A 25,072-nucleotide genomic window follows, 5' to 3' on the forward strand; every position below is an offset into this window, starting at 1 on the left:
AACCAAACTTTTAGCTGCCCCCCACAACTTTTGTTAGTACCTGCTGCTCTAATCCCTGCCCTTTCAGGTTTTTAGTCAATAAGTGCAATCAGGGTTGTGATTTACAAGATTTGTTGACCCCCCAGGCAATACCTAAACCCAATGTCAAGTTCTGAGAACAGTTTCCTTCTCCTGCTTGTCTCATATCAGGAATGCAGTAAATATATAGCTTTCAGCAGCATAAAAAGTACTTTGTACAGGATTGGGATTTGCTTTTGAGTAACCATGCATAGGATTGCACTACAACAGAAGATCACAGCAGGCTCTTGGTGGGCATACACAGTAAACAATTTTAGTTATAATTATAATAAAAGTGTGCATGCAGGGTTTTTTTAATTACTTGAAAAAATGGCAGACATTTTATCTTTTAGTTTCAAATAATTTTTGAACAGAAGTTTTAAAAATTGTACATGCTGCAGTGTTATACTTTTCTAATTAAAGAGTCAAACAAGTTTAAATTTTACTGGACTGTTGAAGAGGGCAGTTTATTTGTCTTATTCATAACCTGTTTTGAAAACCTTCCCAATATGAAGCTTTTTGGGGAGTAAAGCTGCAATGCTAATTCCATATACCTGGGAGGTAACCCCAACTGAATTCAGTAGGACTTACTTTTGAGTATGCAGTGAAATGTGTCTTTAGATTAGATGCACAGCAAAGAAAGAGTTAACTTTCTCTAGAGGGTATTACACACCCTAGGGGTGAGCTAGACTGATTTAGTTACTGAAGTTAGTAATTTGTGTGTGTGCTGGGTGAGGCCTAGCACAGAACAATCTCAGATGTTCTCCTGTTTAAGAATTATTAAATAAAGCTTTATTTTATCCTCAGTCTCATCCTGATCAATATAACAGAGCAGACATGGTTAGGACTGTGCTGAAAATCAATGGGACTTTTGAGTGAACATAGAAAAGGATTGTGTTGTAAATCTTTCCCCTTCCAATCCTTTTTTTTAAGCAGTTAGGCAGGGCTTACTTAGGTGTCACTGCTTTTATTTGGCAGGAAACAAATACTTTAAAAAAATGTTCTGCGACGGCCAACTGGTTTTGACCATAAAGTATTACATGGGGTGTATGTATTTCTACACCTCCAGTGTGTGTATATATGGAATATTTCCAACAACCCTGTGAAGTAGGGAACCAAGGCAGCTCACAACAAGAAATAATGCCATGTAAAATCCAATAACCATAAAAGAAGTATAAAACAGCTGCAAAACAGCTTAAAATGGCATGATTCTGAATTTTGAATTGGGTGAGTGAAGTTCCTGTCATGAACCTGTCTTAAACCTGACCCGGTTCAGAAGTCCCAGAACTCAATTCCCAAACCCAGGGCAATTGGTCCTGGCAAGGAACAACCCAGTACCTCTCTTAACAGGGCTGAATATGCTAACAACAACCCTGCAAGGTAGATAGATTGCCACTGACAGGGAATTTTGGGTTCTTGGACTGAGGGTCCTTGAAGAATTTAGAGAACACAGGGTTCAGGCAAAAGTAGGCCTTTATTTTATACGAGCGTACGTAAGGACAGCCTCCCTAGAGCATCTAGCAAAGACTGCAATGTGGCACTGTCTGCCGTGATCTTTTACACAGTACTAAGCACAGCATGTGACATCATTTCACCAATCATACAATTTCCTCAAAGCATTGCATAAAGGTTACACCCTCCTACAGTATTTCTAGACCAATCAGCTATTAGGTAACTTTAATATCTAATTACACAAACACGTGTACATGTAAGCTTAATTATACACAAGCATATTTCTTATTCCAATATTCTGTCTACTTGACTAATGTTATCATTATTCTGCTGTCCCCTTGACTGATATTCTTTGAGGCCAGTTGAAACCAGTTACTACTAAACACAACATTATATTATTATGATTGGTCTGCCATACATACCCAGTACATAGCATATTTCATTGTTTCTGATCGGCCAAGCCTACCCGGCACACCTGGTGTTATTGAAACATGTTATACCCATCTATGGCCTTAAGCAACATAACAATTTATCAAATGTTAATCATATACAAGCCTGGTTTTGCTCAAGTCCGGGTGCCCGAAAGTTCAAGAACACCACAGGCCTGTTGTTGTGTTATAAGTTTTCTACTCATTATACTTCTTAAAATATTTTTCCTAACTTATATATATGTGGCTATATAGAAATCATATATGGAATGGATATGTGTAAATTCCCCATTGCCACCACCCTTTAAACTGGTCAGCCACTCTGGGCTAAGGGGAAACCCAAAGTGCCAGAAATAGACTTGCCAAGGATTCCAGTAGACAAGAGCCAAAAGAGCACTCCTTGTCTTGGAGCCATAGGCAAATAACCAAATACATGGTAGTCTGTGGTCAGTAGCCAATGTACCAGATTCAGAGCCACACTCCTCCTGAAATGAACACACACTGGTAAATAAGAAGTAGCTTTATTAAATAAAATATAAGTGCAAAATATAGCAACAAAATGGTTCCTTAAAACCCATACCCAAAGGGCAAGGTAAAACACAGAGAGTTACAGGCATAAAACAAAACAACAAAACTTTCTAACCTATACTTACAAAGAGGTAATAGTTGTATAGCTTATTGGTTCCACATCTCCCTGGAGATGCATAGCCTGGATAACAGATGGTAAAGTACAGAACCCCACACAGGTAACGTCAGTGGACATGATGGAACCCAGAGGAACAAAGGATAAAGTTTCAATCCTTTATGGAAAAGATCCTAGTAATAGTCAATAATTAATTAGCCAATTGGGGCTTTCTCTTGATACAAGGCTCCTTGAGGTTTTCGTGCCTAACTGGCACATACTCCCCAAAGCTTCCCAGGCCTTGTGACTTTGATGGTACCAGTCTCTACTGGTAAGTAGGTGTTCAAACTCGGGCCTAATTAACTAGCTTCAGCTGTGAAAAAATGCATTGCTCACTCAGAAGCCCCAGTTCAGACAAGATGAAATCCCGTAGTCCTTTGCCACAGAGCCATTTTGAATTCCTTGTTTCTAAGCTATTTCAAAAATCAGTCATTCTTGATAGTTCCTTATCACTGAATTGCAGTCATGTGCATGCCATGCTTCATTGTTTGAGTAAGCCCCACTGAATATATTGGGACTTGCTTCTGAGTAAACATGCATAGGCTTGCACTATAAATATCTTTACAGGTTGTGTAAATAATAAACATATTTGACATTCACACATATAAATATTTCTTTATACTGTGTCTTGATGTGTATCTGATTTCACACTATGGTTGTAAATTATTATTTTCAAATTTTTATTTCCTCTACATTTTAAGTGTGCCCTTCTTCTTTGGGATGGTCATGGTCCCCCTCTGTTGTTTTCACCCTGAGGGGCAGATTAGGCTGAGAGATGGTGTGTAGCCCATAGTCACCCAGTAAACTTTATAGCTTATTTCCATTTTAAAATTTAATTAAAATTATTTATATGCAGGCAAAGTTATGAAGTAATGAAGATCCACATAATACATTTAAAGCACATCCAGCTCGCATTTAAAGTGCATGACTAGAATCCTGGGAAGTGTAGTTTCCCTCTCACAGTTATAATTCCCACCATCCTTAACAAACTACAGTTCTCAGGATTCTGTGATGGGATTCATGCGCTTCAAATGTATGTTAAATGTGCTTTAAATACATGTTATGGATCTGTCCTAGTATGCTGTGCATTCATTAGTGAACTGAAAAGAATAACTTTAAAATATACTTTTTTAAACAGGGCTATAACTTAGTGGTAGGGCACATGCTTTGCATGCAATGGTCCAAAATTCAGTCTCTGGAAGAGACTATTGCCTGGAATCCTGGAGAGCCAATGCTAGTCCATGTCATCAGTACGGAGCTAGATGGTATCAAATGGCCTGACTCAGTATAAGGCAGATTCCTTTATGCCTAAAAGAGAAACACAGTGACTCTGAAATTTATTTATGTATTTTGTTCACAACATTTATATACTGCTTTATTGTAAAAAACCTCAAAGTGGTTTACAGAAGGAACCAAAACAATAAAATTGGCAAAAGATATTTAAAAACATTCAAAATAATAAAACCAACAATGAGTTAAAAACAGATAAAAAACATAATAGCTTCTATATGCACGGGTAACATGGAAATGGACTGCCTTCAAGTCAATCCAGACTTATGGTGACCCTATGAATAGGGTTTTTCATGGTAAGCGGTATTCAGAGGTGGTTTACCATTGCCTTCCTTTGAGACTGAGAGGCAGTGACTGGCCCAAGGACACCCAGTGAGCTTCATGGCTGTGTGGGGATTTGAACCCTGGTCTACTACTACGCCACACTGACTCTCTATATGCCTGGGTAGGCTTGCCTAAACAAAAATGTTTTTAGCAGGTGCCAAAATTAGTACAATTGATCGCCTGCCTAATATAAATAGGCAGGGAGTTCCAAAGCATAGGTACTGTCACACTAAAGGATCAATTTCTTACAAGAGCAGAACAAGTACTATGTGGAACCCATAACAAGGGAAACACACCTTGAACTTGGCCGGATAGCAAATCAGCAACCAGTGCAGATTTCAGAGCAGAGGTATTATGTGCTGATAGGGTCTCACTCATCTCAGCAATCGTACCACAGCAGTTTGCACTAAATGACCCCCACCCCCTCCTGGTCAGGCTGTGCTGCATGGTGATTTCTGTGACCTTGCCAGGATTTTTTTTAGTTTTAGTTAGGAACCCTGACTGGTTGTGGAATACTGAGTTTTCTGTCTTACTCACAGGAATCTTGTGGTTGGTATGTATTGCATTTAGGAAATCATCACTGCCTTTTCTTTTTCTATTTGCATTTCATTTACCTCTGACCTTACTTCCTTACATCCATTGAAGCAACAACAGTAGTTTAATGTGCTCAGCTCAACCCCCTTAAACCCACTGATGATACACCTTATTTGCATGATGGTTTGTTTCTTGCCCAATAGTGGTAAAAGAGAATTCACATACTGGGAAGTGTGACTTCAATTGCTGTTGTTCCTAAGCTACTGCCTGTGAAGGTCGACCAAACCATGTGTGTTTTCTCTCTGTGAATTATTACTCACTGGAATTGGTTTGGCTGTCAAAGTTAGTTTATAGCAGCCCACAGAGTAAGGCAGGAAAGATTAGAGAATCTTCTTAACTCTTATTCATTTCTCAAACCTCTCAGGGAAGAGTCAAGACTGTAAAAAAGTTTGGAGTAGCCATGTTAAAAGGCAGGCAGGGCATTCTAGGCATGGGATTACTAACCCTGCTTTGATATGGATATATTTGCAGAGGATCCCTAGTCAAATCTTACCAATAGCACAATCCTATCAATATCTACTCAGCAATGAGTTCTATGGGGCTTAGTCCCATAGTAAGTGTGTTTAAAATTGCAGCCTTCAGGGCATTTCATCTTTACTCCTGAGTGTACCTATCTAACATCTCCACAACACTAGTCTTTTTTGCTAAAAAGGCCTTCTGGTGACTGGCCTGGCCTGAGGGCACTTAAACCCTTTTTGCCAGAAGCAAATTGTTATTATGTGCCTTCAAGTTGACTACGACTTATGGCGATCCTATGAATCAGTGACCTCCAATAGCATCTGTTATAAACCACCCTGTTCAGATTTTGTAAATTCAGGCCTGTGGCTTCCTTTATGGAATCAATCCATCTCTTGTTTGGTCTTCCTCTTTTTCTATTCCCTTCTGTTTTCCCCAGCATTATCGTCTTTTCTAGTGAATCATGTCTTCTCATGTGTCAAAGTAGGATAACCTCAGTTTCATCATTTTACCTTCTAGTGATAGTTCTAGATTAATTTGTTCTAACACCCTATTATTTGTCTTTTTCGCAGTCCATGGTATCCACAAAGCTCTCCTCCAACACCACATTTCAAAAGAGTTGTTCTCTTATCCACTTTTTTCAGTGTCCAACTTTCACATCCATACATAGAGATTGGGAATACCATGGTCTGAATGATCCTGACTTTAGCGTTCAGTGATACATCTTTGCATTTGAAGACTGTGATGTTCCTATATTAATGTATATATGGTAAGTGTTGTTGTTTTAGAAGATACATGGTAAGTGGAGTGAAAGAGGGGGAGTGAATGGGCAGTAGAATGCGAGATGATTGGCTGGGTGTTTAAAATGGCTGAATGTATAAAAGGAAGAGTGAGAGTGGAATAGGGGGGAGAAGAGAAAGAGTGGATTGCTTGGTGGGGTTTGAGAGAGTTGTTTGTCAGGAGAGAGTGAAGAAGGAGGGAGGTGGAGTTCGGATTAGTATTGAGTAAAACCATATGCTTATGTGCCTTAAGAAGAAATCTTGTTAATCTTGTTAGCTTTGTTATCTGTAATAAATACTTAATTTGGTTTACCAAAGGCCTGATCCTTGGCTGGGGTTTCACAGACCAGAAGGGAGGGTAAGGTAATGACCAAGAAAGGGGAACTGTAACAAATGGTGGCAGCGGTGAAGAGAATAACAATACCAGTATTCAGTCTCTGGGAATACTAGTATTGGGACGTTACTGGTGGTTGCCTAGCAGGGGTATCTGTTGAGATCTGTGCTAGAGCGGATAGGTAAACCATAAGAGAGTGCGGTCTGGACTGGTGGAGTCCCTGGTGGTGCCTAGAGACAGGCAGTAACCACGAGCAGGTAGGAACCTGACAGGGAGAACCAGGGAAGGACGCATCACAAAGACCTTTTCTACTTCTCTCATAGCTGCCTTCGCCAGTCCTAGCTTCTTCTAATTTCTTGACTATTGTCTCCATTTTGGTTAACGACTGTGCCAAGGTATTGATAATCCTTGACAAGTTCAGTGTCCTCATTGTCAACTTTAAAGTTACATAAATCTTCTGTTCTTATTACTTTAGTCTTCTTGACGTTCAGCTGTATTATAGAGTTGGAAAAGGTTCAGAAGAGGGCAACCAGAATGATCAAGGGGATGGAGCGACTCCCTTGCGAGGAAAGGTTGCAGCATTTGGAGCTTTTTAGTTTAGAGAAAAGGCAGGTCAGAGGAGACATGATAGAAGTGTATAAAATTATGCATGGCATTGAGAAAGTAGATAGAGAAAAGTTCTTCTCCCTCTCTCATAATACTAGAACTCGTGGACATTCAAAGAAGCTGAATGTTGGAAGATTCAGGACAGACAAAAGGAAGTACTTCTTTACTCAGCGCATAGTTAAACTATGGAATTTGCTCCCACAAGATGCAGTAATGGCCACCAGCTTGGATGGCTTTAAAAGAAGATTAGACAAATTCATGGAGGACAGGGCTATCAATGGCTACTAGCTGTGATGGCTGTGCTGTACCACCCTAGTCAGAGGCAGCATGCTTCTGAAAAACAGTTGCCGGAAGCCTCAGGAGGGGAGAGTGTTCTTGCACTCGGGTCCTGCTTGCGGGCTTCCCCCAGGCACCTGGTTGGCCACTGTGAGAACAGGATGCTGGACTAGATGGGCCACTGGCCTGATCCAGCAGGCTCTTCTTATGTTCTTATGCTTTCGTGATTTCCTCTTTAACTTTCATCAGCATTCATTTCAAATCATTACTGGTTTCTGCTAAGAGTATGATATCATCTGCATAAATTATTACATAAGAACATATTGATATTTCTCCCTCCAATTTTCAAACCTCCATCTTGGTCCAATCCCGCTTTCCATATATGTTCTGCTAGATTAATGTTCCTTCCTGAGGCTGTCTAAGAAGGTGAGAAGGAATTTTCCCGTCAGTTCAGCTAGACCTGGAAACACCCTAGTTTAGCTAAGCTTTCTATCTTAATTTCCAGTCAGAGAAATATTTTTTTTGAGTGGTATGCTCCATGCAACTGTGGTTGATGCTTAATGTATCATGCTTAATGACATCACTAGGGCCTGCCCCTGAAATCTCAGGGTTTGGGATGGTTCTTACCTGGCAACTTTATGAAGTTCACAGATACCTCAATCGTGGCTAGCAGTGGTTCCATCGTTCATAGTCAAATATTTTCTTTATGAGCATGCATGTATGCAATTGGAAGATATCTTCAGATAACAAAGTATTTGAAATAGAGGAACAAGGAGGGAAAAGGACTTCAGCAGGCAAACGAGAAATAAAAAACAAGGAGAGGGATGCAACTATATCTCTTCTTCCACCTTTCCATGGTTCTTTTGTGCTCAAATTACGTAAAAGAACCACGAATTATTTCTGTAGTAGTCCTGGCTGACAAGTCCTGTTAGGGACCACAGTGCGGGTGGCAAATGTGTCTGGGCTTCCACATACACAACAAAAATCCCTTCACACAGAACTAGATGTCAAGGACAAATATTCTAATTTAAAGCACATGTCCCCAAAAGAATTCTGGGAACTTAGCTTATCCCTCATAGACCTACAGCTCCCAGGATCCTTAACAAACTACAGTTCCTAGGATTCTTTGGGTGAAGCAATGTGCTTTAAAAGTGTGGTGTGAGTACACAGTCAATCATGTGAACTTACATCAGCATTACCTCAATGCAAACTATTTATTTATTTATTTATTTAATTAAGCTTATATACCGCCCGACTAGCAACAGCTCTCTGGGCGGTGAACATTAAAAATACAATAAAAATAACACAAAACTGTACACAAAACTGTACAGTCTAAAATCAAAATATAATAATTTACAATTAACAGGAATTAAAATGCCTCAGAGAAGAGAAAGGTTTTAACCTGGCGCCGAAAAGATGATAGTGTCGGCGCCAGGCGCACCTCCTCGGGGAGACCATTCCATAGTTCGGGGGCCACCACTGAGAAGGCCCTAGATCTTGTCACCACTCTCCGGGCTTCCCTATGAGTCGGAACCCGGAGGAGGGCCTTCGTAGTAGACCGTAGTGTACGGGCTGGTTCATATCGGGAGAGGCGTTCCGACAGATATCGTGGTCCCGCGCCGTATAAGGCTTTATAGGTAAGTACCAACACTTTGAATCTGGCCTGGAAGCATATTGGAAGCCAGTGCAAACGGGCTAGCACAGGTGTTATATGCTCAGACCGCTTAGTTCTTGTTAGCAGTCTGGCTGCCGCATTTTGCACTAGCTGTAGCTTCCGAATCGTCTTCAAAGGTAGCCCTACGTAAAGCGCATTGCAGTAGTCCAGACGCGAGGTTACCATAGCATGTACCACTGATGAGAGGTCCTCCTTACTCAGATAGGGACGTAGCTGGGCTACCAACCGAAGTTGGTAGAACGCATTCCGGGCCACCGAGGCTACATGAGCCTCAAGTGTGAGGGAAGAGTCTAAGATGACTCCCAGACTACGCACCTGTTCCTTTAGGGGGAGTGTAACCCCATCCAGGACAGGGTATATATCCACCATCCGATCAGAGAAACCATCCACCAACAGCATCTCAGTCTTGTCAGGATTGAGTCTCAGTTTGTTAGTTCTCATCCAGTCCATTGTCGCAGCCAGGCAACGGTTCAGCACGTCAACTGCCTCACCTGAAGAAGATGTAAAGGAGAAGTAGAGCTGCGTGTCATCAGCATACTGATGACAACGCACTCCAAAACTCCTGATGACCGCCCCCAGCGGCTTCATATAAATGTTAAAAAGCATGGGAGACAGAACCGAACCCTGCGGGACCCCACATTGGAGAACCCACGGTGTCGAGCAATGTTCCCCAAGCACTATCTTCTGGAGACGACCCGCTAAGTAGGAGCGGAACCACTGCCAAGCAGTGCCTCCAACTCCCATCAACTAGGCCTTGAATCCACCTCAGGATTGTAGGTTTTCCCCACAGGTCCTCAAGTGTATCACTATTACACTTGTTTCCCCCCCCCTCTATTTTTTTAGAGTGCAAGGTTCTCTCTGCTTCTGTCACTCTAGTTAGCACCACAGGCATTAATGGTTAAACGATGCAATTCACTCCCTCAAGAAGCAGTGATGGCCACCAACTTGGATGGCTTTCAAAGAGGATTAGACCAATTCATGGAGGATAAGGCTATTGATGACTATGTTTGAACTCCACTGTCAGGGCAGTATGCCTCGGAATACCTGTTGCAGGGAATCACATGTAGGGAAATGTGCTGTCGCCCTCAGTTTCTGCTTGCACGCATCCCATGGGCATCACCTGGTTGGCCACTATCAGAACAGGATGCTGCACTCTATAGGCCACTAGCCTGATCCAGCAGGGCTCTTATTAGTTTCTTATGTAAATAAATGTGGGCTAACAAACTGAAACAATCCAGACAAGATGGAAGTGCTGCTGGTCAAGGGAAAAATCGCACCAGGGACGGAGTTGCAACCTGTTCTGGATGGGGTTGCACTCCCCTTGAAGGAGCAGGTCCGCAGTTTGGGAGTCCTCCTGGATCCTGCCCTGCTGCTTGAATATCAGGTGGCTGCGGTAGCCAGGAGTGCTTTTGGCCAACTCAAACTGGTCTACCAGCTGTGTCCGTTCCTGGAGGCAATTGACTTGGCCACAGTGACACATGCATTGGTAACATTGAGGCTTGATTACTGTAACGCACTCTATGTGGGGCTGCCTTTGAAAACGGTTCAGAAATTGCAGTTGGTTCAAAATGTAGCAGCCAGAATGTTAACTGGAGCACGGCGCAGGGGGCATATCACCCCTGTGCTTTATCGACTCCACTGGCTCCCAATTTGCTTCCGGACCCAATTTAAAGTGCTGGTTCTGACCTTTAAAGCCCTAAACAGCCTTGGACCCATGTACCCGAGGGACCACTTACTTACGCCCATATGTACCTGCCCGGGATTTAAGATCATCTGCCTCTGGTCTCCTCTGCGTGCCTGGAGTGAAAGATGTTAGATTGACAGGTATGCGGGAGAGAGCTTTTTCAGTTGTGGCCCCCAAGCTTTGGAATCCTCTACCCCAAGAAGTTTGCTCTGCTCCCTCCCTGTTGGTTTTCCAGAGACTTCTGAAAACGATTTTGTTCCAGAGAGCCTTTGGGAGGGACTGTAGGTAGAGCCTGACACTGCTTTTATGCCTTCTGTTAAATTTTACCTTTGTAGTCCCTTTAGTACCAATCCCTATATGTGTGTGTGTGTGTGTATATATATATAGTATTTTATGTATTTTAATTGTATTTTATGTATTTTAATTTATTATAATTTATTTTAATGTTTTTGTGATTTTACCATTTACAATTTTATTATGTACATGTTTGATTTTATTTTTGTAAGCCGCCCTGAGTGCCCTATTATAGGGTAGAAGGGCGGGATAGAAATATTTTAAATAAATAAATAAATCATCACAACAATAGCTCTGTTTGGCAAAGATAGCTTGCTCACTTTGGCAGCAAACTACACACAAAGAGTAAATAGAACGATGGACCCAACAGCCAAGGATAGCAGAACCAAAGATTTATTCAGAGAAAATGGCGCTTACATTCAGGCATCTGAGAAACTAAAGCAAAATTGAAAATATTACTCTTAACTAATACACACCTCAACATGTTCAAAGACAGGCTAGCAGACAAAATGATTGTGCTTATTTTAGCTAACACATGGTTTCCAAAGTTTGTTCCAGACTCTTGACTTAGTTAATTCAGGTTACACTCCTATACCTACTTGTCAAGGAGTAAGCCCCATTGAATGGGATTGCTTCTGAGTCAACACGTATAGGATTGCACTGCCAGAGTCATGCTGATGTATCCATGAAAATACAGCTACACACAGCTGAACACGCAAGAAAAAGATCCAACTCCTTTTATGGGGAAAAAAGTCTTTCTAAACCTAAGAAAGAAAGAACCCACATGATATAAGTCTATAGAAACTTTTGGGCGATGTATGAATTTTGATCAATAGATTATGAATTTTGAGCTGTGGAACCTGGGAAATAAACCAGTTTGCCAATAAATATGTGCTTAGCTGTTGGGCAAGGACAACTTGATCGAGGATACATTAAGTCAGGATAGGGAACCTGTGACACTCCAGATGTTGTTTGACTACAACCTCATCATCCCTGACAATTGCCCATGATAGCTGGGGCTGATGAGAGTTGGGAGCCAATGATATCTAGAGGACCACAGATTATCCATTCCTGCATGAAATGGTTTGAGTCCTCATTGCCACTTTGAATATTTAGGTTGAAAGGCAGAATAGATCAACTCCCTTGCTTATCACCATACAAGCAAATATGTGTGTAGCACCAGTATCATATTAGAAATGTTTCTTAAAGAATCCAATACGTGGAATGCAACTATTTTTCCTTTTACGTTTGGACTGATGTTCCCAGATGGCAGACAAGACATCCAAAATACATTTTAAACAAACTTTATTGACTATCGTAAGAAACTGGAATACAATAAATTCAAATTGAAAAGCCCAAATCTACAGGGACAATAAGATAAAGAAATAATACAGGTAGAAGAACAGCAGACAGAGATATAACAAAACAGGTCAATTAAAAACAGAAAGCTTAAAGGTAAATCTAATTGAGAGAGTGAAATTTTTCCAACATTAACTCCTTTAAATTCAGCTAGCCAAGCTGAAGAGAAAGTACAACTCTGATCAAGCTAACACTATTTGGATCCTTCTCTCTCTCTCTCTCTCTATAGAGAGAGAGAGAGAGAGAGAGAGAGAGAGAGAGAGAGAGAGAGAGAGAAGCATTACTCTTTATGAAATTAATTGATATCTCAATCCTGGCTAGCAGTGGTTCCATAGTCAAATATTCTCTGCTTATGAGCATGCATGTATGCAATTGGAAGATATCTTCAGATAACAAAGCACAGTACTTTGCCACACACAATGTGACCACAACTGGCTGAGCAAAATTTCCACATTAAATGGGGTTTTGTCCTTCCTTTCCTTAACCTGTGCACAATCTCTGGTCTTGCATTTTGCATTCAACTTTGGCCAACAAAGCTTGAACTCAATTTTTTTTTTAAGATAACAGGATTACATTGTGCAACAAGCAGGCTTACAGTAAGAAAGCCATTGGCTGCTGACAACAATTCCACCTTTGATGTTAGTGTAGCATACTTAAAAAAAAAATCAGTAGATTACTTGCAAGTTAGAAGAGTAACATTTTCTGATTTACTTCCGGATCAGGTTCAACTATGACTGAAATTGGTTGGGGGCAATGGACAACTGTTTTTGCATACCTGAATCAGTTCAGCTCTGGTTCAGCATGGGAAAAATATTCACATTATAAATGCTGATTTGTATATGCATTGGAGTGATTAATATCACAGTATTTATTGTACCCTAGTCTTAATACTAGATGGTTAACCGTATGTACTATTTATAAAAACCTACAACACCCACGGGAAATTGGAACATAACGGGAGGCAAATACAAAATCAACTCACAAAAAGGTGATACATCAATCCTGCTTTCTTGAGGCTGAAGAAATATAACATGACTGGAAAACTTTAAAAAACTGCTTTCTTAAAATGCACCATCATACACCAAAATGCACCTATCTCAGAGGTTGAGGATCAGCAAATGCACAGAAGGGAAAGGCCCTTCCCCTGCCTCCCTTAAGAGCCTGAGACAGTTGAAAGTAGGCAATAAAGACCTTAAAACAGCAAGCCTGCTTGCCACTTCCCAGTCTCTAAGGAAGGCAAAGTACAAGCGCCTGGGGAAAATTAAAAAAAGATAAAAATTCATTCCAGATAAAAAATCATTCCTTCTGTGTATTTTCTAATTCATTATATTAAACAGGGCAAGTAACACCAAGAGACAATTGCTTTGTGAAATGTACGCTTTTACAAATGTGGTCAAAATTGAATTGAGAATATCAGCTCCTGGGTTTCATAATAAGCTATAGGAAGTTACAGACCACCAATGATTTGCTGATTCCTAGCTGCGGATAAACTCACTAACTATATACTATGGCAATCTCTGCAGGGGCAGCTGAAAAAATTAGGAATAAGTTTGCAATATACTGTAGGAGAGATTTTACCAGGTATGTCTATAAATGGTAATAAAGATTGGTATAAAACTTCTTTATGACCAGCTTGCTCAGATCATGCTTATGGTTATGTATTTGTTTGAACATTTTTTACTCTCCCACTGCTGGCTTTGTGATTTTTAATATTTCTATCATTAACTATGGCAGCCTTCACTAACTTGGTAGTCTTAAGATGGCTGCACTGATGGAAGTTGTAGTCCAAATAATCTTGGAAGGCACCAGGTTGATGAAGGCTGACCTACGGCAACCCTGTAAATCAGTGATGGGGAATCTGTAGCTCTCCAGATATGCCTAGACTCCAATGCCCATCATTCTTGACCGCTGGCCATGTTGGCTGAGGCTGATAGGACCTGGCCACAGGTTTCCTATCCCCCAAAAGTTACTAGCCTGCACACACTAGCCAGTTGAGAGGCAGCAGAGATGGGACAGAGACCACTGTCCCTCCTCCCCTACATTTCTAGCCAGGCACAGAGAAGGGGGATTCCCTCCTCTAACAGCCCGCTTGGTTTCTATGATGGGTGCAGAGGAGGGAGAGAACAGCCCCTTCACTTGCCTGCATGCAACTCCCTGCCATCTGTGGCTACTGTGCAAGTGCTTAACTACAATGGCTGAAGCAAATACACTGACTATCTATTTCATGCTCAGTTTGTAAGCTGCTATCTAATTAAGTTGACTAAGGTACTGGAAGTCACCCACTGGCACCACATTTTCTCACCCTTCCTTTCTCATCCGTGGAATGGTTAGCAAAACAACTGAAACACCAGGGCAAGAAAAAAAGAAGAGTATAACAACAGTACAGATAAGCAAAGGGAAAGGAAGTCAGTGGAGGATTTCTAGGGAAGATAGTAAATATTTTTGATCATATTGGAATAACTGCATTAAAATATTTGTGTCAGGATAGCTTATTTTTTGTCTATTTAGACTGAAACTCTTTGGAAATATTGTTTAAAAATGCATCTTGAAATAAAAATTGGGTGCGATCTTTCCCCGCACTGGGTGCAGAAAGGAATTGCTGCACGGCCTAGCAAAGCCCTGTTTTTGTCCTCCCCCCTGCCACATGGATATATGCTCAGGCAAGCTGCCAAGCCATCAGAAAGAACCTCTCACCTCCCCAACCATCCAGCCCTCCCCCAACTCCTCGACCAAAGAACATGAAGTGCGTTGCTCATATTCCGTGACTAAGGCTGCGGTCCTAGGCACACTTCCTTGGAAGTAAGCCCCACTGAAAAAAGTGTGACATGTTTTTTAGTAAACATGCGTAGGTTTGCGCTGCAGGTGAGGGGCCCGGTTGGAAGGGAACATGCAGGGCACACAGGTCTTCCATTTTCCAAGATAACTTGGCATGGTGCCTGCACATGTGCCTGTGTTCATGGGGAGAATAAAAATGACAACAAGGCTCTGCTGTGTCCTATGGGGGATCCCTTTACAAGTAGGCAGTCAACTCTGCAAGGAAGGGCCATGCCTTATAAATTAAATTAAATAATGTTTATTAATGACTTAAAGCTCCACACTATCCAACTAAATTTTTTTAAAAAATCAAATTCAGGGTAACTTGCTAGGAGATGATAAACAGCAAGATCGTCTTTCTGTGAAATAACTGTGCTTACAAAGAAAGAATCTGCGGTCACGTCTATGTGAGAGATTAAGGGTTGCATCCAACTAAATTCTACTTAGAGAGTAGACCCACTGAATTTAATGGACCTACATTAGACATGTCCATTAATTTCAATGGGACCACTCTAAGAATGACTAGCACTGGATACAACCCCCAAGAATGCAATCCTATTACTTGGAAGCAAGCCTAATGATTTCAATGAGACCTACTCCCAGGCAAGTACATATAGGATTGCAATCTTAAACTATTTTAAGAGCCATGGCTTCCCTCATAAGGAAAAGAACAAAGGGATGGTTGTTTCATATGGATCTCTTGGGAATGAAGAAACACACATACACACACACTTATTTTGAAGAGAAAAGGACATTACAACACACAACAGTTGTGAGTTAATTTTTTTCCCTTGCTCATTCCCAGGAGATCTGTGTATTAACAGTGCTCCTTTTTTCTGATTCAAGTTGCATTTCTTTCTTTCTTTACAGGTGTACCACCCTCACCCCATCCCCAGCCCGGAATAAAAAAAGCATATAAGAATTCCTAATCGAGAATTCTCACCATACAACATTTCCATGGATTCCTTTGGGGAAGCAACAGCAAAGCAAGTAGTTTTTAAAAATGGCTTTTAATTTTAGATATGGCTGGTGGTCCTACCCCATGGGGACTTTGCCATGCCTTATGCCACTGCACTCTTGCTCCAATACGCACAATGTGAAAGACAGCTTATCGACTCCATAATTTAGTTAATACAACGGTTATTCAAGCCTCTTTAAAAATTTCCTTGAGTGTGTAATTAAAGTGAATGAAGGATCATCGGTATTGTTTACTATTCTGTCACTAGAAAGGACGCATTTCAGATCCAGTCCATTTGCTGCTCAGGTTCCATGTATCAGGAATCAAAAAGGATCTTCCACCTTTATCTCAACTAACTGGGTAGTTGGAGGTGTATCGCCATGGACCAACTGACTAGAATTTGCAAGGCCAGTCAACGCTGCAGGGTCATTGCTCTGCTTAAGGACTGGAGCCTCCTTCTCTTCTTGGCTCCGGAGACGTTCAGGAGCTGAGGACCAGGTAGTCGTTACATGCGATGTGTCAGCTTCAGAAAGGGTAGACCCAAGGCTTCCATCCTTAACATGGACTCTCTGATGGGATACAAGACGTGAGCTCCGAGCAAAGCATTTCCCACAATCTGGGCACGTATAAGGCTTCTCTCCTGTGTGGATCCTCTGATGAGTGACTAGGTCGGCATTGATCCTGAAGCTCTTTCCGCAAATGTGACACTCATAAGGTTTCTCACCGGTGTGGATTCTCTGATGCTTAATAAGGTCGGAGCTATAGCTGAAACTTTTCCCACAGATGCCACAGGGATAGGGCCTTTCCCCTGTGTGAACCCTTTGGTGGCAGATCAGATGTGAGCTGCGCTTGAAGCCTTTCCCACAATCAGGGCATTCATAAGGCTTTTCTCCAGTGTGGTTTCTCTGATGGGTCACCAAGTCGTAGTTGACCCTGAAGCTCTTGCCACAAATGGAGCACTCGTAAGGTTTCTCACCAGTGTGGACCCTTTGATGCCTAATAAGGTGTGAGCAGTCACGGAACCGCTTCCCACAGATCCCGCAGGGGTAAGGCCTTTCCCCAGTGTGTACTCTCTGATGGGAGATTAGGTGCGAGCTCCGGGTGAAGCTTTTCCCACAGTCGGAGCATATATAAGGTTTCTCTCCAGTGTGACTTCTCTGGTGGTTGACCAGATCATAGTTGGACCGGAAGCTCTTCTCACAGATGATGCACTCATAGGGTTTTTCCCCTGTGTGGACTCTCCGATGAGACATAAGCTGTGAACTCTGTGAGAAGCCTTTCCCACACTCCAAACAGATGTAGGGCTTCTCTCCTGTGTGGACTTTCTGGTGGGCAACCAGGTCAGAGCTGAAGAGGAAGTTCCTCCCGCATTCCAGGCAGGAAAATGGCTTCTCATCTGTGTGGGTTTGCATGTGTTCAATCAAATCAGCTTGCTGGCTAAAGCCTTTCCCACACACAGGGCACGGATATGATTTCTCATCTTTGTGGGCTCTCTGATGCTCAGTGAGGCAGGAGCTCCCACTAAAGCACTCCCCACAAACGGGGCAGATATACTGCGTCTGTGATGGACAAACAGCCACAGTTTCGTTCACTGGAACTCCTCCATTAGCGGGAAAAGATTCATTCTCCAATTCTTGGGCACAGCTTCTTGGGTCTGTCTCTGAACTGCTCTCACTGATTTCACCCCCTTCCAGCTCAAGGTCTGGGGAAGCAAGCCTCCGGCCAGTTTCTAATTGTGTCCCATGTGGTTCTGCTGGTTTAGGGCCTCCCTGCTGAGAAGTCCCCTCTTCCTCCTCATTCACCATCCTTTCACCTACTGGACAAAAAAGAAAAAGAAGAAAGAATCCCCAGCATTATTTAGTGTTGTGTTGTTATGTGCCTTCAAGTCAACTACAACTTATGCCGACCCTATGAATCAGTGACCTCCAAGAGCATCTGTCATGAACCACCCTGTTCAGATCTTGTAAGTTCAGGTCTGTGGCTTCCTTTATGGAATCAATCCATCTCTTGTTTGGCCTTCCTCTTTTTCTACTCCCTTCTGTTTTCCCCAGCATTATTATCTTTTCTAATGAATCATGTCTTCTCATTATGTGTCCAAAGTATGATAACCTCAGTGTTATTAGTAAGTATTGCATTGTGTTGTCAAGTGCTCACTTTGGATATGGTGTCTCAAGAATCCTTACAACAGCTCTATAAGGCAGGTGTGGGGAATTCCCCCCCCAGATGTTGCTGAACTACAACTCCCATCAGCCCCAGCAAATATGGCCAATGGGCAAGAATGATGGGAGACGTAGTTCAGCAATAGCTGGAGGGCCACAGGTTCTCCATACCTGCCATAAAGTAGGCAGATATTATCTCCACACTGCTGATGGGAGAGAGAGGCTGAGGCTGAGAGAATAGTGGCTTGCCAAAAGCCACCCTGGGAGTTCACGGCAGAGGTGAAATTGAAGCCAGGGACTTCTGCAATTTGTAGCTCAATTTCTTGGCTGCTATGCTGTACCAGAAATAAGTTTCAGAGCTGGGAGAGGAAAGAAAGTAAAATTTGCAAAAGAAGACCCATGTGTGCTCTGCACCAACTTCTAGTGGGGTAGCCTCATTAGTCTGTTGCAACAAAAACAATACAATAACATTTTGTGGCACCCTTTAAGCAGATTTATTTAAGTGTAAGCTTTTATGGTCCAAAGTTCACTATCAGGTGCATAAACATGTTTCTGAAGAAGCCACTCACCTGCCCTGTGGTACAGGCTTGGCTGCAACAGGTCTCCTTGACTTGTCTGAGGTTTGCTACCCCCCCCCTCTTTTTACCTTGAACTGGGGCAAGGAAACCCTAAGATTTGCCTTTAAAAAAAAAACAACCACCCAATCATAAGGGCAACTCTTAGCATACACTGCCAATCACTGCTGGGCACAGTACAACCCCCTTGGACCAGGCACAAAGCATGGAAAGAGCAATCTGATATGTGGGTTATGTGGAAAAAATTTACAATCAAACCCCAGGTTCCAATCAAAACGTTTAAGATGAAAGATAAGGGTAGAGGGAGAAACAATAAATGTAACATAAAAAAGGAACAAAATGGTTTACTTTCCAAATCAGGGGCTCCTATCCCATGGCCCTGCAGGTGTTGCTGGACTCCCAACAGCCCGTCTGCATAACCAACAGTCAGGGATGAGAGTTGTAGTTCAGCAACATGTGGAGGGCCACAGGTTAGCCAACCTTGCTCTAAATAAACCCTCCCTAGACATGGCATATCCTGGAGATAGGAGGAGCTCTACTGATCCAACGCAGAAACAACGAAGGGGTCCTCTTAATTGAGGTTAAAAGCACAGGAGCAGGTCACAGGATGATGCGCTCCTCCCTTTAGCCCTTCTGCAGCAATTTTTCCCCTCCTACCTTAACTGTAGTTAAGCATTACAACAGGGGCTCCCGTCAATTGGCCGTCCAATGGCCAATTATAAGAGATGATGGAGTTTGTACTCCAACAATCTCCAGAGGGCTACAGGTTCCTCATTGCTGCCTTACGCCAACAGCGATGTGAACCACAGGCTAAAGTAAGCTTACAAATTCACATGCAAAGATGCATTGGTCACTCATGAGTTTTAAGATAGCAAGCGGATGTGCAAAGGGGTGAAAAGTATCTCTGTAATTCAAGGTGGGGCTGTCAACTGGAAGGTAATCCACCAATCAGGTGTGTCCAAGGCAGTTGGGAGGGGCTTCTACAATTCCCTTGGACCGTAGCCAGAGGAATTTGTGGGAAGGAGATATTAAAACCTTTCAACAAAATAAGAGATGCGAATTGGGAAATAATCTTTCTCCACTTCTGTCAGAAAGGAGGGGGTGCTGGTGATATGCGACAGATTCTAAGATTTTAGGCCACAGAGAAAGATATTTTTAAAGAAAAAAGCATTTTTTGTATTTTCAAGCCTTCTGCACAATGTTATACTCAGTTAGCAAATACATATACACCAGTATAAAGAAAAAAGGGGGCAAATGATAATAAAACGCAAAACACAATCTGCTACAATTCTATGTATAGCTTAGGATAAGCATTCACAAAAGCAGATGCGGTAACAGCTATTCCAGTTTTGTAAAGTTAAATACCACCTAGAATCATAGAGTTGGAACAGAGGTCACCTAATCCCAATCTTTTCCCGATGCAGGAAATATCCATTGTTATCCCTGGTAGTGGCCATCCACCCCTTGCTGAAAAACTGCCATCGACAGAGAGTCCACCGCCTTCTGGGGCAGACTGCCCCACTGTGCTACTTTAGTAATTCCACACTGCTGTATCTCTTTGAAATTCCTTCCTTGAGGAATGACAACAAAGTTTGATACTGTTTATTTAGCCTTGAAGTGAAACAATGATTTTCTGTCTCCATTACAAGAGTTAAATAACATAGCAAAGCTAGGATGCTTGGATTGTCACTAGCAGGGCTGTGGAGTCGGAGTTGTGGAGTCAGAAGCAATTTTGGGTGGAGTTGGTAGAAATGTACCGACTCTGACTTCAAAATAAATTTTGATCGACAATTTTTTTAAAATATAAATTCAAAATGTCAAAGAAGCTTCCCATGAAGTCAGCTGTAGTTGAGCATTTCATTAATGACCTAGAATTAGGAGTGAGCAGTGAAGTGGCCAAGTTTGCTGATGACACTAAATTGTTCAGGGTTGTTAAAACAAAAAGGGATTGTGAAGAGCTCCAAAAAGATCTCTCCAAACTGAGTGAACGGGTGGAAAAATGGCAAATGCAATTCAATATAAACAAGTGTAAAATTATGCATATTGGAGCAAACAATCTTAATTCCACATATACGCTCATGGGGTCTGAACTGGCGGTGACCGACCAGGAGAGAGACCTCGGGGTTGTAGTGGACAGCACGATGAAAATGTCGACCCAGTGTGCGGCAGCTGTGAAAAAGGCAAATTCCATGCTAGCGATAATTAGGAAAGGTATTGAAAATAAAACAGCCGATATCATAATGCCGTTGTATAAATCTATGGTGCGGCCACATTTGGAATACTGTGTACAGTTCTGGTCACCTCATCTCAAAAAGGATATTATAGAGTTGGAAAAGGTTCAGAAGAGGGCAACCAGAATGATCAAGGGGATGGAGCGACTCCCTTACGAGGAAAGGTTGCAGCATTTGGGGCTTTTTAGTTTAGAGAAAAGGTGGGTCAGAGGAGACATGATAGAAGTGTATAAAATTATGCATGGCATTGAGAAAGTGGATAGAGAAAAGTTCTTCTCCCTCTCTCATAATACTAGAACTCGTGGACATTCAAAGAAGCTGAATGTTGGAAGATTCAGGACAGACAAAAGGAAGTACTTCTTTACTCAGCGCATAGTTAAACTATGGAATTTGCTCCCACAAGATGCAGTAATGGCCACCAGCTTGGACAGCTTTAAAAGAAGATTAGACAAATTCATAGAGGACAGGGCTATCAATGGCTACTAGCCGTGATGGCTGTGCTGTGCCACCCTAGTCAGAGGCAGCATGCTTCTGAAAACCAGTTGCCGGAAGCCTCAGGAGGGGAGAGTGTTCTTGCACTCGGGTCCTGCTTGCGGGCTTCCCCCAGGCACCTGGTTGGCCACTGTGAGAACAGGATGCTGGACTAGATGGGCCACTGGCCTGATCCAGCAGGCTCTTCTTATGTTCTTATGTTCTTATTTCACCAGAGTTGGAGTCGGACAGTAGAAAAATACAGGAGTCGGAGTCAGAGTCGGAGTCGAAGGTTTGGCGTACCGACTCCACAGCCCTGGTCACTAGTTTACTGCTGTTGCAAATGGTCACTTTGCTTATCATGAGCTTTAGACAGAATTGTATCACGCTGTGTGTTTTGCATTTGATTTGCTCCCCTTTCCTCTGTGCACACACATAACACTTTATGCATTTGATTATGTGGGCTCTAGCCTACAAAATTGCACTGCAAGAAACCTGTTAAGTGTATACAGAATTGCAGCCTAACTGGGAGTAAGCCCCATTGAGGGGACCTACTTCTGAGTAAACATGCGTAAGATTGCACTGTCTTGAACAGGGATGAGAAACCTTTGGCCCACCACATGTTGCTGGACTCCAACTCCCATCATCCCTGGCCTTTGGACATGCTGGCCAAGGTTGATGGGAATTGAAGTCCAGTAACATCTGGAGAGCCACAGGTTCCCCATGCCTGGTCTTGAAGGCCTTTAACTGCTTATTCCTAGTCGAGTTAGATTTCTGAGCCATAAGGAACCTAAATACAAGAACAGAGATAAACTATGTACATTGCATAACTAGACTTTTATTTATACTGTTGTTCCACCTATCATGTTGGACAGCCAAGTTCCATGAATCTTGAAATTTTGCATTTATCAACACCAACATTCTTGCCCCAGAAAATATATGATGTCAATCTGTTTTTGTACTGGGATATTTGCAGGATTCAGAATATTTTGCCAAGGAAGAAGAGCAGGCATATGTTGGAGAGACGAAAAGCTGTACTAATCCAATGCAGAAATAACAAAGGGCCCCTCTTAACTGAGGTTAAAAGACCAGGAGCAAGTCACAGGATTTTCTACTTGTACTGCCCTCCTCTTCCTGCTTTCTACAGCAAATTTTTCCTAGCCACCTAAAGCATTACACTATCAGTGATGTTAACTGTGGCAAAAGCTAACCAGGGCTCACCCTTAACGAGGGCTGCAAATTACAATGAGTATGGTTTCCAATCCTTAGGTGGGATCTTTGATTAACTTTAATTAGCTAAGCACTGTTTTACTACTGTTAAGGCAGGAGAGCAGACTTTTACACCAGAGAGAGGAAAGCACACATGGTTCTGCAACCCTCTCCCCACCTCCTAACAACGGTTAAGAGAATCCATTCATTTCATCTGCACTGGCTCAGGGTCAAGCAGGGCTACAGGAGCAGTTCTCAAACTCCCCCCCTCCTTCCTAGACTACTTTAAAATTACTAGACCACTTAATAACTTTTTGTTTTACAAATCAGTGCACATACATAACTAATATTTATAACTAACCTCTCCTTACTAATGTGATGGATGTACTTCTGGATTAAATTCTATATTGTTTTGATGGGTTTTTTGTATTCTACCTGTGTATATCATTGTATGCTACCTTGATATTTTATAATGAGTTAGCGGTATATTCATTATTATAAAGAGATAAAATACGAAGAAACATTAAACCACATTTTCCCCTTCAGCACTGGTTTCATGTTCACAACCAGTGCTATATATGGAAATCATGGCCCCTAAAATAAGGCTTTGCAAGCCTATTTGATAATCTGGTCTTGGTCAAAACAGCCTTGATCTTTGTCATCAAAATAATAAATAAAATGCACGGCTAGGTACAGATATTTTCAGCTATTTTGGAACCTTTCTGAAATTACACTCACTGACCAGTTTGAAAACCCGACGTACAGTAATATTTGCAAGGCCACTTAAAAAATATTTTAACCACTCTTTAGTACCAACAAGGAGATTTACACACCTTGGAAGTTCCACACTCGTTCAAGACATATTTCTGCATAGATCAGTAAAAGCCGCTGCTTGATTCCTTCTCCTTAGAGCCATACGACAATGGAACCAATTACCTAGAGAGGTAGTGGGCTCTCCTACACTGGAGGCAATCAAGAGGCAGTTGGACAGCCATCTGTCAGGAATGCTTTGATTCGGATTCCTGCATTGAGCAGGGGGTTGGACTCGATGGCCTTATAGGCCCCTTCCAACTCTACTATTCTATGATTCTATGATACACCCTTACCTGTTTCGTTTGGGCTATGTGACCTCTACATGTTCAACTAGAAACATTTTTTTCTAAAAAAAAAACCTATTTGCCTGAACTAAAAGATTGTGTCAAGATCTTTCTTGTATCATAGAATCTTTCATGTCATCCAAAAGCCGGTGCTAACATAGTTGCGAGCCAGAAAGCTCCTGCTTAAGTTTCAATTTGGTCAAGAAATCATGAAATTACTGTTTTTTTCAATCTGCACCCTCTATCTGCAGCATGGGGATTATGCTACAGACCTATTTAACAGGGTTGTTGTGATGATTAATATGAAAAACTTCATGCAGTTGTAATGAGTTCTATAATACTTTATATTATTGGGGGGAGGGGATTTGAGGGGGGTATCCTCTGTCTTGGAACAGAAACAGCAGAAAGCTGCTCCTTTGTTAGCTACACCTATTTTTTCAAAACAGCAGACAGCAATCAGTTGCTAACAATAGAAGGAGGAGAGTAAGCCAAGGCCAACACTAACCCAAGGAAAGCCGGCGGTAGGAGATTGAAAAACACAAAAGCCCCCTCCCGACTGATCCCCCAGGGATGGATTACCCCAGAGATCTGGCGATAAACAGCCGTGCAGCCTGTTACCGTGTAAGCGCTTGACGGCCGCGCAAAGAGGCCCGCCGTAGCACAGTAGCCGAGATCCCGGTTACTCACCAGAAATAGGCGAGAGAAGCTGGAAACTTGCTTAGAGCCCGGCAAAACAGATCCAGTTCTACATGCACGCCTCTTCGCAGGCTAAGGAATCGCGCCAGAGCGGAATGGCCAATTTTAGCGTCTCAGGAGAAGCGGAATCAGGACAATCAATCGACCGCTTGCTCGGTCTGACTCTGCGTTGGCTGCTCGGGGGTTACCGCTGGCAGCCGAGGCCGGAGTTTGCAGCAAGCAGCTTTTAACCCGACCCAAGGCAGCCAATCGCTATCGCCCTCGCTGGCGTTTGACGGGAGCTGAGTCAGGCGCAGGAAGTGCAATCCCTGCAAAGGCTCCTCGGAGCAAGAGGGCAGCTTCTAGAAAGGCTGGAGAAATAATCCAGAGACCTCTGGTGGTGGCCCCTCAGAGCAAAAACATCCTTCTTAAGGGAAGGTGGGGGCCCGTCCAGTCGAGGCTGTGACATTGAACATTCTGAGTAGCGATGCCTAGGATTGCACTGTAAGTTTTACGGGAGCATGGCTTTTTTTTTTTAATGTCCATTTATATATCCAGCTTTGCTAGGGGAAATATTCAGGTTGGCAGAGATA

At 42.4% G+C, this 25,072-nt stretch overlaps 1 protein-coding gene across 2 annotated transcripts; it reads right to left on the bottom strand.

Annotated features, from left to right (window-relative positions):
• Window positions 1-11,333: 11,333 nt before the first annotated feature.
• LOC133380862 (zinc finger protein 436-like) lies at window positions 11,334-24,802 on the bottom strand. 2 transcript variants are annotated; one of them, XM_061619015.1, is made up of 2 exons: window positions 24,492-24,802; window positions 11,334-17,875 (listed from the first exon to the last, which is right to left on the bottom strand). In XM_061619015.1, exon 2 carries the CDS (start codon window positions 17,865-17,867, stop codon window positions 16,386-16,388), a length of 1,482 nt encoding a protein of 493 aa, XP_061474999.1. In that variant the 5' UTR covers window positions 17,868-17,875; window positions 24,492-24,802; the 3' UTR covers window positions 11,334-16,385. The 2 variants fall into 2 exon arrangements, with proteins under 2 accessions (XP_061474999.1, XP_061474998.1); XM_061619014.1 differs by having other exon boundaries at window positions 11,334-17,878; window positions 24,492-24,801.
• Between the last annotated feature and the right edge of the window lie 270 nt (window positions 24,803-25,072).

The sequence above is a fragment of the Rhineura floridana genome, chromosome 3 (assembly GCF_030035675.1).
Source record: "Rhineura floridana isolate rRhiFlo1 chromosome 3, rRhiFlo1.hap2, whole genome shotgun sequence".
In the NCBI taxonomy this organism is placed as follows: domain Eukaryota; kingdom Metazoa; phylum Chordata; class Lepidosauria; order Squamata; family Rhineuridae; genus Rhineura; species Rhineura floridana.

Excerpts from the sequence above, each read along its gene's own strand:
- LOC133380862 (XM_061619015.1), bottom strand. The coding sequence starts at position 17,867 with ATGGTGAATGAGGAGGAAGAGGGGACTTCTCAGCAGGGAGGCCCTAAA.